Source organism: Malaclemys terrapin, chromosome 14 (genome assembly GCF_027887155.1).
Source record: "Malaclemys terrapin pileata isolate rMalTer1 chromosome 14, rMalTer1.hap1, whole genome shotgun sequence".
Lineage (NCBI taxonomy): Eukaryota > Metazoa > Chordata > Testudines > Emydidae > Malaclemys > Malaclemys terrapin.
The window spans coordinates 25,083,441-25,098,762 of NC_071518.1; the positions used below are offsets into that span (position 1 = coordinate 25,083,441).

Here is a 15,322-nt window from a genome sequence, read left to right on the forward strand (position 1 = left end):
TATAAATCCAGAACTCTAAGCAATGAAAATAAGCATTTTTAATTAAAGCATCAATGTTTCAAGTATCAAGATAAGGGAAAGCACACAACAGAGGCAGTTAACTACACAAGATTTTACATCTGGTACTTTACAACACACTTGTGGTGTACCGTCACATTCACAAATCACAGATCTTATTATGTCTATATTAAAAATTAATGTGGGTTAAAGGGTTCCAGTGTCATGAGAGATGTGATTACATTAAAGTTTCCCTTTTTTTAAATGCAAAAAAAATTATTATTTTTGTCAAAGATAGTGACAATGAAGGTGGTGGCAAGGAGAACTAACATTTCAGCTATCTGCAGAAATCGAGCTAGAGACACTGTTTCTCTTCAACTTCCCATTACAGTGGGCACCTTTAACCAAGTATTCACTGTTATAAGCAACACTGACAGTACCACTGGAGAATAAGAAATGTGGTTTTAACAGTGGCTACTAAATTATCTAGAGTTAGCTGTAGTTGCAACATTTTGTTAAAACAGAAAGATGGACGAAAGAAAGGATGAAAGGTGTGCTGGTTGAGAGACATCTTTTCTAGAAGCTTTTACTACCCTTATTCAATTTGGCAGTCATTTTGAAAGAAACAGTGCCATTTAATTTACAGAAGTCAGTGCCTTACATTCAAAAACCTATAAAGTTTTGTAAAAACACTTCTTTGAATGAACAACACTTCCTGGAATGTCTTTAAAAAAAAAACAAATAAACCCAGCAGTGTATTTAAACTTGCTATCAATAATATAGTTATAAATAAAATTAAAAGTAAATTACAAGTAATGAATTACCTTAAAAAGATCAACTAATATTAATAAGGCATCCATTAAATTTAATATACTGTAGTCTATTACATTCCTTTTATCATGTAATTGTTCTTTCCTGTCTGACAGCTCAGAAATCTACTGTTTATTATTACTGAATGCAATGGACCTGTTTTTTTTAAAAGCAACATTAGTATCTTTATAGCAATTAAATAAAACATTACAATATTTGTGACTCACCTGCAGTGAAGTCTCTATTCAAATCTATAAATGCATGAGAGTGCGGTATGTACATTTTACTCTTAGTGTCCAATGCAGGATGCCATGATAAATTCCTGAGAGAAAGAAAACAAAGCTATTCTTACGTGCTTACAATTTAGGACTTGTCAATCTTGATACCCCTCTTTAAAAGATTGTGAAACACACAGTTCTAGCTTTTTGTAGCAAAATTTCACTATTATTCAGTTTTATTATAGGTTTCATAATATACTGAGAAATTCTTGACAATATTTACATAAAATGCTGTCAATGCAATGGCTTACTTTGGGTACTTTTAACCTTGTGTCTTGTAATACCTGGCTATTTAAACTAACTTGATTCAGACTAAACAAAGAATTACAAACACCCAAAGGAAATGGAGCATAGTTTCAGAAGTCTTACCATATTTAAAAACACACACAAAAAAAAAAAACACAAAAAACCCAACAAACCTTGTTTTGCTTTCATAGCCTGTTTTAATCAAATTATTTTGTGAAGTCTTTACCTTGGTGGCATTTCTAAAGATCAACAAAACCAGAAATAAACAGTTTGTGCCTTTTATGTTTAAGCAAATTTGTTTTGCTAAAGAACTGAGTTTCCACAGTATAAGTAATATAGTCTAATTAAGCAATACACCAGACAGGTACTACAGTATCTGTGTACTGAAATATTAAAAATATTCTGAGGCTGGTAAGAGTACCCTGCATGAGAATCCATAACAAGAAATGGAATGGAGTTCACTGCACCACTACCAGGAAGCTTTCAGTATAACTGAAGAGTCACTGATTTCAAAATAAACAGATTTGCAAATTACAATGTTCATTTATTTTAAAAATTCTCAAATTGAATTATGACCATCATACAATCACACAAATGCAACATTTCATAAAGGAGAGAGAGAGAGAGTCATAAATAGTATTTTACAACTATGAATTATGAAAGCACAGCAAATAAGGAGATCTGTGTTTTGGTCCAAGATGGGTCAGATTTCCTTAGTGATCTTGGTCAAGTCACAACCTCTATGTTCTGCAGTTTCATTTGTAAAATGGGGATAATACTTAACTAGCTACCTGCCAGCAATGTTGAAAGGTTTAACTAACTAAACTTTATCAACTGTCTTAAGAGTCTCATGTGAAATGGGGCTGTAAAAATATAATTATGCCTCCAAATATTACTAGAATATGGTGCTCTTATTTGAAATCTATTCAATGTGCCGTTGAGAAAATATCTATTTTTTCATTATAAATTAGAAAGCCTCTCACCTGGTCTATCACAGTTAGACAAAAAAGCCAAAGTGTATTGCAATTAAGAAGCTGTGTTTAATTGGTAGTTTAATTGATAGTCATAGACAGAATAGTGAATTATATCAAAGTTGTATAACATTTTTCATTATGACCGTTTTAGAATTGCTTATAATTGACATTCTTTAACTGTTTGGGCTGAAGTTTTCCATGTTCCATCTTTGCCTCAGGTTTTTAATTTTAAAATTTTAGCAAAATTTTAGAGAACTGTTTGAGAACAAGGCTAGTGGAAAATAAGTAGTATAAATTGCAGAAAACCACTACTTGCACAGCAGCATTTGTTAGTAGCTTGCACACTTCATTTATTGAACGCTCCAACTTCACTGTGCATCCGCCCTTGCTCTGTAGTGGCCACACAATGGTACACAAATAAAACTGATCCTCCTTCCCTGATCCTCAGTGAAAGGTGCACCATGAGTTGAATGTCTTCTCTTCTACCAACTGGTTATAATAATTCTGTACATTACACAAGACACGCTCCTTATTGAGCTAGTCCCCATATCACTGCCCTCTGAGGAAAGCAAGTATTAGGTCTCTCCCAACTCTATCCCATTTTACAGGCAAAATATAAGTTGCACAAGGTCACTTCTTGCAGAAGCTGTGAAGATAACCTGGTTCTCCAATGTGGAACTCAAGTCTCATTCACTTAGCCACACTAGACAGAATCTGTCACATCAATATGCTTGGTTATGCAGTCCGTAAAATGGAGCCACTTCCGCACAGTTAACCCACTGGTGAAGTTACATAACTCCATTATTTGGCAGCAGTAGTAGGGGTTAATGTTAATAACAGATATGTGAACAAGCTTAATTCTGTTACTTCCTAATTTTGAGTGCCCGACTTAGCAACTTTAACATTCTTTTAACAGATTTTTCTATAGTTGTGTTACAGTGGATTAAGAGGTTTCAGGAACAAGCGTTACTTTACTTGACTAGTTTTCAACTAATTTTAATCACATGTTTTAAGTTTAATTATTGGAACTATTATTCAAAAAGACTAAGGTAATATTATTCCCCTCCTTTGTTCCATTTCCATCCCTTTCTCTCTCATATGCCTACGTTTACCCTTGCAATCATTTTAAAGAGGATGATTTATTGAGATCCTACATTAAAAAAAAATAAAAATAACAAAAAACAAAAAATACACAGGGATGACTTTGGCCCAACATATCTGCTTGGAAGAAAGGTCCATTTGTTAAGTTGTTCCAGAATTCTGAAACAAAGTATTTTAAGTTATAGAAAAATGAATGGGTAGGAGCTACTCTAGTTACCTAAGTAATGTGCTATGAAAATAAGTAAAGAAATACTCAGGCTGCAACAAAGTGCATAAACTAAAATTAATGGGAATATAGATCTGGGAAAGCATAAAATAATCCATCACAACAGTCCAGTCTGAAATTCAAGCTGTGCAGTTAGGTGTTTATAAATTACCCTAAGTATGAACCATAAATCACAATAGCATCATATCAAGTCAGAACAAGGTACAGTATCAGAATATTTCTCAGACAATGGAAAAATATCTCCTTCATTTGATACAATAGTTCAAAAGGGAAGAACCAAAACAACTTTGAAATTTTACAAGTTACAAACAGACTGTAATGCAGTTACTATTAGTCAGAAGGGGTCTGTTCGTATTCCTTAGGTTCAGTCAGAAGTGGGCAGTAATGGCTTTCTTTGGTAAGGTTCATCTGTTCATGCACATTCAAAGGGAGGGCTTATAAACCCTTTCCTTATAAACCCCTGCCCAGAGTGTAATCCTGTGTCTGGCAGTAACAGCCTTCCCAGTCCTTCCCTTCAAATTAGAGTAGGAGCATGTTTCTGGATCCTGCTGGCCACATTTTTTGGGGCTGAGAAGAACTTTTTCTCCCAACTACCAGATTGACCAGGGAGATGTGGATTTTTTTCACCTTCCTGTCAGCAGGCCAGAGACCCAGTGGGTAGCTTAGGTAGTAAGGTGGTCATGTTTTTGCAGCTCAACAGATGTCCAGTGCTTATGCGATTCACTTCACGGATGGACTGGAATTGAAATAAGGATTAGGGGAGGACATTTTCTAAAGATGGTGGTAGAAGAACAGATAGGGGCTCCTAATGGTTGGTACAGCAAGGAGCCAGCCATTCCCACCCACAGCATATCCTCAACCCTTGTCTGAGGGGGACGGTGGTGGAGTCACAACAGTGTTGCTGGAACTAGGTTAAAGGTCTAGAGACTGCAGGAATGGTAGTAGCCCTGACTAAGGGCTAGTCTACACTGGCAATGCTAAAGTGCAGCCGCGGCAGCGCTTTAACGTGGCTTACGTAGTCACAGCAGAGAGAGCTCTCCCAGCACTCTAAAAAAACCCACCTCCATGAGAAGTATGGCTCCCAATGCTGGTGCAGTTTACACTGGCGCTTTACACACTGAAACTTGCTGCGCTCAAGGGGGTGTTTTTTCACACCCCTTAGCAAGAAAGTTGCAGCGCTGTAAATTGCGTAGACACGCCCTCAGATGGTGCAGATTACAAGAGGAAGGTATGCATCAGAGTCATTGCTTGATAATTTCCCAGATATGTTAAATTAGTGAAGTTGCAGCTTAGTTAGGTCACATTCCTTGTATGTCTTGTCCTTTTTTCCCCTTCAGTGAATAAATATTACACTTCTAAATAAGTCTGGACACAATCTAGCAATGAGAACTGAGTTGCAAGAAGCAGTGTACACCTAACTCAGATAATGCAATGACCATATTTAAAGTGAATACTGAACACTGGCAGTTTTAGCTTTTAAAGCTCTTCCTCCAATGCTTTCTTTATTGCTACTTTCACAGGCATGACTCATTTTTTGTTATCTAAAAGAGTCTATCTTTGAATGAGACAAACAGAACCACTGTTGCACTTAAGTGGGTTTCCAAATCATTTCCCAGATCCACCTATCTTCTTCAATCTAGAAAGACTTCATATTTGTAAAGCTACTCTCATGGTAACAGTTACAATTCAGAGCAAAGTTAACCTGCTCTCCTTTGAGATCAGATTAGTGTAATAAAAAGGGAGAAAAACCAAGCCTTGTATACAGAAGTTTTTGACTAAAACATATTGTTCATGTCAAACTTCTGAAAACTAAACTTTTCTACCCATGGATCATACTTCTTTCAAGTGGAAAGTACAAAGAAATAATTTAACAGAACTAGAAAAGAAAAACACGCCTGTGGTTATATGAATTGTATTTAATATGGAAATGTCTGAAGATTGTACTGTAGGTGATCATAGAAAACAGCTGCCTTAATTCACTGTGAATAGCTGCTCTTCGCTAAATTTCTGTTCTTTCATGCTGCAATTTGTTTAATTAGGTGGGCTTATTTCCAAGCACTTATTAAAATGTCCACATCACCATCCTGGTTCATGTTTTTCAATCAAACACATATCCACAAATATTTCCAAGCTCTCCAGTTCCAGCATGGCAAGCCTTTCAAAGGCCGGTGTTTGAATAAGAAGTTATTTTTCATATACAGAAGTCTTAACTATTACATTTGGTAAAAATCCAACTCAATGTTAATCAGACACTACATGATGGGTGTTAGTGATTCAGTTATTTCAAACATAGCTCTAATTAAGTTTTCCCCAACACCCAATATACAGTAGTTCTCAAGGTCTGTAATTGTAAGGATTAAGATCAGCAAATATCAGTATCCAAAGTGTATCTTCCACAGATTTAAGATTTAACTATGAAACTTTGAAACAAAACAAAACAAAAAAATCATCCTCTCCAATTAAAAACAGATCTATTTAAATTATATTCCAAAACATTTACTTCTAGAGAACTATAAAATAATTAAGAAATGGAGAACTGTTGACATCTCCATTACAAGCCCAAACATTTTCCATTAAAAAATGAACACTGGTTTTGTAAGGAAATAAAATAAAGCTACATTTTCCAAACATTATCAAACAGATTATATTCTGACCTATAACATTCAACCTTCTTTTGAACTATTAATATATTTCTTTGTACCAATATTTCTTCACAGAATATTAACTGTGTTGTTCTCCTAGAAAGCTGATAAAATCTTCCAATATAATCAGTGCAAGGTTACACTTACCGTCATGAACACCCTTGGGGGGAATATGCAAGCTTTGTTCCATAAATCAGATTTAAATAAAAGTCATCTTGATAAAATTCAAGCAGAGATTAATGGTCAAAAACATCTCTCTTAGAAGGGCATGAGAACTTCCAATTATACATGTGAATGATTTAAAAATAATCAAAATATTGTTTCCAGTCCTATATTGTAATTCTTTGTTTATCGAAAAAGATCTATAAATCTTCAAATAACCTCTAGTAAAGGGAAATGCTCTCATTGAGAATGATATTAAAATGATGCTACTAGCAACGATTACATTTTAAGTAAATGGGTTACAGATTTGCTAAAACCTCTACCTGTCTATCTTTGATAACAACGTATCAGACTAATATCAAGAATAAAAAAATTATTTAATTATACACTGCTTAAGGTCCAGGAAGATGAAAGTTAGAAAAGCTGATGTACTGTTTCTATGGAAACAGGTATAATCTGATTGACTTTTCTAGTTCTAATGGGCTTCTCTTGACACAACAGCTAAAAAATGCCCCAGGGAAATTCAAAACACTTCACAACAAACCATTTCTTTTAAAGTGATGAGCATCAGTGTTGCTTATACACACACACAAAAACCCCAACAGCTGTCAGAGACTAACTACATCTGTATTTATTATGCAGCAAATGTCATTGTACATTTTCATATTAATACGAACTACTAAATAGATAATCAGATATTAACTGGAACTTTGTAGTAGTATCTAAAAGTTGCAAAAACAGCACGTTCTGAGACTCAAAACTGCTATTCATTACTTGCGATTTAATTTAAGCAGACATTACTAAAAAACAGAGGTGTTTACAGAGGGGGGGCTGTACCAGTGAAATGATGTAATAGTAATGCACAATTGATCTAAGAACCTGTGTGTCCTAAACGCCTAATGAAATTGACAGGAATTGAAAGAACTCAGTACATCAGAGGATCGGACCTAAAGATGCACATATTAGTACATAGGTGCCTAAAGCTAACTACTCCCATTACTATTAGTGGAGGCAACCAAGTTTGAATTTTTTTGCTTGGGTGTGTCATTTTTCTTTTTAAAAAGTTTTTTAATTGTTTTCAGAACTAATGTAGCTGTGAAAGAGTGAGATGTGTTCATTTCTACTTTCACGAACCAAGTTGCTATCTATATTCTGATCCTAGACTCTGGTTTAGCAGTTATTTCTTCCACTGGTAATGAGTTAGGTGATCTATGTTATCTGTACAGGGTAGCAATACAATAGGCAGAGAATACAGCTTGATTTTCCAAATAGGTTAAGACTGGTTGTTCAACAGGTATTCCCCTCAACCTTTGTGCAGGCAATGTGTTAAATTTTCAGTTTTACTGAGTTAAAGTAAGTACACCCAAACTAAATAAACTTTATACATAATCAGGCAGTATCAACTGCACAGTCAGCCAAATTCTCCTTAGAAAATTAAAAGTTTAATTTAAATTGTTGGGTACAAACTAAATATTTCATATTTAAATATACTAGAATGCTAATACAAATTACTTTCTATCTTCAATGAAGTTCCTCTATCTAGAAACCAGAACACTTTACACATATAATTTGGTAAAGAATATGAAGTGTAGGCCCTACATACCCTACTTAACAGTTGTTCATGGAAGGGTCATGCTAGTAACCCAGACTCCAATTTATGTGCCTGGTAAGTCTCAGTCACAGTAGGTATTACTAGCTGAAGTGATCCTTTTCTTCACCAGGCAGGATATATAAATTAGCACTTTGGAAGGGTGAACAGTCTGTGAGCTGCTCCTGCAATTTGTGAAGCTCAGAACCAGGACCATGTTTTAAGTATCTGAGAGCATACTGTGCCAAATAGGTTTTTGATCTAAATTCCCAAAGAAAAAGAATACAGTTCTTCACTATTAGTTTTCTTAGCTAACCTCTCATTCTCATTTTCCCTATAGGCATTATATATTTTTTTAAAACTGTCTCTACTATTTGATGGGGATGTATGTTCTTTTATCCTGCTTTTACTGCATTAGCCATGTCTACAACATATTCTAATCGCCAAAGAAAGTCCTTTGCTCAGGGTATAACCAGAAATCCCAGATAAGTTAAAATTTTTATTCCAGTATTCACTAACAAGTCTTGTACTGAAACCAGCTTTTTATTAAAGAGATTCATATTCTGTTCCACTGCTCTTGAAATTCTAAAATACGAGACACAGAACTATAAGTTTGCAGTTATACAGATATAGGAAAGGGCTTTTATTTTCTCACTGCTGCTCTAATCCTGAGGAAAAATGCATCTCTCTTCCTTGCTAGATCTCTGTTCTTTTAGGATAGGTCTGCACTTGAAGCTTGGGGTTTTTGGTCTAAAATCCCAAAGAAAAAGAATGCAGTTCTTTACTATTAGTTTTCTTGAAGCTTGAAGTATTTGGGGGTATGATTCCCAGCTTGAGATGACATAATTGCAATAGCTCTTCTAGAACTAGCACACTAAATATAGAATGTAGCCTGGGTAACATGGGGGGGGGGAAGGGGGCAGGAGAGGCTAGTCACCCCATATATCCCATATATCCCATTCAAGACCCTAGACATATACCCTCTTAGACATAATAGTTTCTCTATGCAGATATATTTTACTTGGTGAACATTAGATACTATAATGATAGGTGCTATAGAAAACCCTAAAGAAAAAAAAATTAAAAGGTTAGAGAACAGTCTTGGGATAATTAAGTCAAGTTCTTTTCCCTGCAAATATATAAGATTAGGAAAAGAAAGATAAACCGTATCTGGAACTGTTAATTCTGATGCATACATTCTCCCTACATCAACACACCCACATAACAGTATTTAAAAATGAGTCAAATAAAGCTTTTAAAACAAAACAACCCCCCCACAAATTTGGAAGTAAATGTTCTCTTGTAAATTGCCTCTTGCTTAAATAAGGCAATTTCAAAAGCTAAAATTCTACAAGGTATTACTGCACGGGAATTAGTACTGCATATTTAAAAGCAAATAAAATAAATAAAAAAATCGAAGAACTTAATATTTTCATATCATGCATTTGATTTTTTTGCTGTAGTGTAGGCGGAAGGTGCAAAAGAGAGCTCCAGCCTATTTTAATACACGAGACTACTCCCACAAGGAACCAACAAGTAAGTGGAAGAGAGGAAATGAAAATAAGACAATTATAGACTTAGTCCAACCGTAATCGCTCTAAACAAACACCAACAGCATTCACTCAGCTAAAATTTGTTCCAAGGTTTCAAGCAACACAGTATCAGGAACGAATTTCATCTTTAGACAATATTTTACCATTAATCTCTGAACCAGCCAAGTGTACCTCTGTATACATCAAAACTATACACACTTTATGCCTCAACCTGAGCACATGAAAAATATTGCACAAATTTTTCATGTCTGTTCCCTAATCAATAGTGGACAGCCCACTGGTATCTGCTGACATACTTTTGTATTTACATGAATGGAATCTTGTGGTGTATTAGACCAAATATAAGTTATAGGCTTCAGTGTGTACACAGACGACAGTCTTTTTGTTACATATTTGTACAGTGCCAATTAAAAAGACACTGGCATCTATGTTCTACCATTATAAAAATAAATGCAATTGAATTCATTACCATTGTACACCATAATAGCTGCAAGAAATCACCATGTACTTTCTCATATCAGCCACCATTACTCAAGTTTTAGGTTCTTGAAACCGCCACAGAATTTCTAGTTTATTACACAGAAGTGCACAGAAATTAGATCCTATGTGCCACAGAGTACACAGAACATTGCTCCTATGATATCAAGAGGAAGAGGGTCAAAACAAGAGCTCCATATCTGTACACCACCCACTCAACATGGAAATTTTATGCACTTGCACCGACAGTAGAATTGGGTGTGCCAACAATTGATATAAAAATTCATGTTACATGCTAGCAAATAAGTAAACATTTTAGCTTACCTGCCTAGCAGTATCTGAGGTCTATCTGATTCATTTGTGACACCAAAGACATCAGGAATTAAATCACCATTGAAGCTGAAAACGTAAAAACAAGCTGTGTCATCTTATCCTTCATTAACAATTTTCAGTCTGACTATTATAAATCATCCCTCTGTATTTGGGACTCTTAAGAATTGAAGAACTTGATTCTGTGCAATCTTCTATGAAGATGAAGTTCAAATCTGCACTACAGTAGAACATCAGAGTTATGAACAGAGTTACAAACTGACCGGTCAACCAGACACCTCATTTGGAACCAGAAGTACGCAATCAGGCAGCAAAAGAGGTGGGGAGGAAGCAAATACAATGCAATACTGTGTTAAACGTAAATTACTAAAAAATAAAGGGAAAGTTTAAATCAATATACCTCCAATCCCTACCCTAACCAGACTATTAGAATAATTTATTAACTATCTCCCAGCCACCATCCATCTAGCAGATCTCTCCACCTTTCTCCTCAACCCTCCTACCTTAATCTCCTCACAGGTCCTATCAGTTGTGGTAGCCACCCTACTTCTCCTAGGTCAATGCTGACTTCTAAGCTTACCTACAACACACACGGAAGTAAACAGCCTCAGCAAACATGAAATTTGAGTTCACCGATCACCAATCACAGAAGGGCTGCTTATTGGAGGTTGCAAATACATACATACTCGATCATAAGCCGGTTCATTTATAAGCCGATCCCCCCAAGATGGATAATAAAATGGAAATTTTTTATGACCCATTCATAAGCCGACCCTATTTCAGGGGTCGGCAAACTTTGGCTCCCAGGCCATCAGGATAAGCTGCTGGCAGGCCAAGACGGTTTGTTTACCTCAAGCATCTGCAGCACGGAGCTAAACCTAAGTAAACAAAGTGTCCCGGCCTGCCAGTGACTTTACCCTGATGGGCCGGAACAGCAACTGGTGGGGACATTTTTTGGGGGGGACTGGGGTTCAGGGAAGTAACCCCTGTGACCACCTCTCACATGACCCCACCCCTAGCCTGGGGCCCCCACACTCTCCCCATCCCATTGCTTTCCACCTTAGCTGTGGCGGGCCAGGTGAGGATGTTCTGGCCTGGCTGGAGCTGCTCCGGAGGTGGGGGGCGGAAGCAGCGTGGCCAGAAGCATAGAGACTCTGGCCCCGCCTCTTCCTTTTTGGCTCTGCTGGCTGTGCTGCCTCTCCTTGCCCCCTTTGTTGGGGGTGAGGGGCTGTGTCTCACCTCTCCCTCTCTATACCCATTCATAAGCCAACCCCCTTCTCTGATGCTTCCCTTTTTTACTAAAAAAAATCCGGCTTATGAACGAGTATATAGGGTAAGCAGAATGACAGATGCATGGAATATTCAAAGACATTACTGTGGTATCTACTTTATAAATGTTATATGTTTCTGTTTGGTCTAGGGATTATATTCTAGCTCCATTGGGGGAGGTACAGGAGTTTCCTGCGGGAACTAAGCTCACTTGGCAGGGACAGGGATAATTAATGTGAATCAGTAGGCCTGTAACAAGTCTAGAGAAATCTCCACCCTGGGGAAAACTGCATAAACTGATCTGATTGAAGACACCTGGGCAAACAGAGAACTGAGAACAGTATAAAGTGACTATCTGACTACATGAAGAGAGATCACTCTCACTGCATCCAAGAACTGACATGAGACTATGACAAGAGATACAGTCCTTGTGAGAGAACCTGGAGTACTAAGAAACCTACTAGGGTCCTATGTAGCAGACAAGTATTATCTCGTAAGCAGGCATGTAAGCTATTTATTGTTTTCTCTGTAATGCTTTTGTTCTGAATAAATACTTGGTTTTATGAACACTGTCTGGTCACTTGTTAATCCTGTCATTGTCCCGGAGAGACCAGGACTGCAGATATAGAATTAAAGACAGATCTATTGAGGTGATCACAGTAAATTGCAGCCTAAATGCCTGGTCTAGAGGCCGCAAGTCATGAGACTTCACCTTGAGGAAATGCGACAGCCTGCAGCCTGGATGATTTCATGTTGTGTTTTTAGTATTGGGCACATTTCAGACTTAAGATATTTGGTGTTTTAATTTGACATTGTTAAATAAACTAAACACTTAAACATTAAATATTTAACATTTATGTTCCAATTTATTTCTGCAAGTTTTGTTCAAGGTAAGATGCCATACATACTTACTCCATAATTAGAGGCTCATCATGAAAAGTTTTATTTAACACAGTCTTACGATTAGAATCTGAAAACAGAAAAAGCATTCACTTGATTAAATTGCACACATTTTATGACATTAAGACACCCAGCCATCTTTATTATAATATATTCTTTATTAACTTTAGGTCTTCCAAAGCTATTTAGTGATTTTGTTTGTTGGCCATTTTCAAAAACACAGCCAGCCTTCAACACAAACAATATAACTGACTGCTTTGAGTTCTATGTAAATTCTAACTGCCAGCACAAAGAAGAAAGGCAATTCAGAGACCCAACTCTGGAACTTACCCATCCTTAGCCACGTGGTGGCTCAACAAAATTACAAAAATAACCCTTACCACAAAAGTCAATTTCTACCTAGGTTAGTAATCTTATAAATTAATACTAAAATGTAGATTGAAGCATGTGAAAATGTGGTTAATAAAGATAATCTGAACTTGTTGGGACAAAAGCGTGTCCATATATAACATTTGCACAAAATGTACCTCAAAAGTATTCTTTATTCAGGGTGTTGTTTAAGACTGTAGCACAGCGTAAATTGGAAGGAGTAATTATCAATTAGGAGACTATGTGGAAGTGTAAACTGGCTGGGTGTCCTGCACTGCTCCCCGCACAGACCCCTCAAATCCCACATCCAACTATCCCTGGCATACCTCTGTCCATCCCTGCTCAGAGCGGTCAGTTATTGTTTCCTTTCACCCCACACTTTCATTTGCTCCTATCTTCTGTCCCCCACTTCCTGGGTGTGCACCAGTACCCCACCCTTCCATCTTCCACACCTTCTATCTCGTGTAGATATCTAACGTTTCCACTAACACCATCCTATGCCTCTCATTCTCCAAGCTCTCAAGGTCCCCTGAATCCCCTCAGCCAACTGGCAAGGAGGCCTGCATCTTCCTGTTTGTGCCTCACGCCAGGTCAACCCTTCATATTTCTCCCAAATCCTCTGATCATCTCATGTGCTCTCCTGGACATGCTCCAACCCATTCCCCCAGTCTGCTACTTCACAATCCATTCCCCCCACTTCTGACTCAGCCTGGCATCAACAGTACCTGAAGTCAGAAGTAGCTTGATTTATACTTCACAAATATTTTAATATTGAGTGTTTAAATATTGCTTTTAAGACACTTAAAGACTCTTCAGCCTTCCCATCCTCCCCAAACATTCCCCCTAAATGCTGCTTCTCAGCAAGGTCAACAAAAATCAAATAAACTTGGAATTTCTAAACCAAACCATCTTATTAAATGTCATGAGCCCAAAAATGATAGGATAATGTTGACAAATGAAGGAGAGGTAAATTTTCATAATACTGTATCCTATTTCTTACGCATCTTCCCCAGAGAAACTTTAGCCTAGGATAAAAATAATTGTTAAGGATGTGGGGAAGTTGGGAGAGGGTAGAGGCAGCGGGGGGGAGGGGGGAAGAGGAGGGGCAAATCTGGTTTATATTTAAAAAAAATAGCTCCAACTTGAACTGTGAATTGGCTATTGCTACTCCATTATAAAGGGACTGATGTTTTTTAACCCTCCTACCCACTGTAGTTCTAGTACAAAATTTTATGTAGATGTGAAACTGCAGATCTGCTATAGATGCTTGATCAGTATTTCTGTTATAAACACAAATAATGGTTATGTTGTCCAGTAAGTTATAACTTAAGTATTTTTTTGTTATTTAACAGCAACACCAACTTACCTAATGTTTGATTGCGTCCCCAGAAAATAATAACCGATAATTCATTAGTGATGTGATTTTGTGGTTTTGTTGTCAGAAGGACGTCCATTTGTGAATCACCATCATAATCTCCAGGAACCACACTGGTTATGACACCCTGATTTCTACAATTATAAAATTAAACATTTAAATGTGCAAATGGATGTGTGATTAAAATTTGTGGGCCCCTAAAATATTGTACATCCATAGACTAATAATGTATTTTCTTTTTGAAATGGTTAATATTACATTAAATTTTGTAGGATGAAAGTTTTAGCCCTAAGTTTTGGCAGACATTCTCCAACCCTATCTTATACACTCTTCTCACACTCCCCAGTACTTGCAAAACCTTACTAGTTCCATACCATAGCAACTTATCACTGCAAGCCCTTAAAAGCTCTATTTTAGACACAAGGAAACCTTCTAGTTTGATCCCAGTAGCTAGATCATAAAACATGATGTCTACGCAGTAGGGACCAGAGCTGTAGATTGGGACTTCAGAAAGCCCTATCTTTTCTCCTTTGCGGTGTCTTATTCCTTCTCCCATATTATCTTTTGTTTTCTGCTGTCGTTCTTTTGGTCCACACACACATTGTTCATTGAGTATCTGGGCCTCGTTTCTAAATGAGAAGTTTGAATGTCAGTGCACCTGTACTCATGTGTTGACATGTGCAAAGGTGTGCTTATTCTGTGCATGAGTACTCAGTTTGTTCAAACTCATATACAGTTACATGCACATATGAAAGATGTAAATAAGGATATTCAGTTTTCTGTGCAAACAGTAGGTGGGCATCTGCACAGGAACTGGAAATCAGGCCCATATTCTGCATTAAATAAGTGAAGCTGAGATTGTTCCATCTTTTTTTTTTTTTTTTTTGGCTTTTCCTCCTAAAACAAAGGGAAATGAATCTAACTAAACATAAACCCTATAGATTACAAAGTTCTTATTTCCCCACCTTCTCTCAGAGGTTGCATAAAATCTAGGCAAGTACAAAAAATACCAAATGGCCTTTCAT

The 15,322-nt window shown here is 36.8% G+C and overlaps 1 protein-coding gene across 3 annotated transcripts in view; it reads right to left on the reverse strand.

The window, feature by feature from the left end:
* The window catches only part of ITFG1 (integrin alpha FG-GAP repeat containing 1), a 219,656-nt gene that overhangs the window by 199,153 nt on the left and 5,181 nt on the right, over positions 1-15,322 (reverse strand). For all 3 annotated transcript variants that reach the window (XM_054048876.1, XM_054048877.1, XM_054048878.1), the window contains exons 3-6: positions 14,289-14,431; positions 12,566-12,623; positions 10,379-10,453; positions 1,035-1,129 (exon numbers count right to left, since the gene is read on the reverse strand). In XM_054048876.1, coding sequence (XP_053904851.1) covers positions 1,035-1,129; positions 10,379-10,453; positions 12,566-12,623; positions 14,289-14,431 — 371 coding nt within the window. The remainder of the gene's footprint in view (positions 1-1,034; positions 1,130-10,378; positions 10,454-12,565; positions 12,624-14,288; positions 14,432-15,322) is intronic.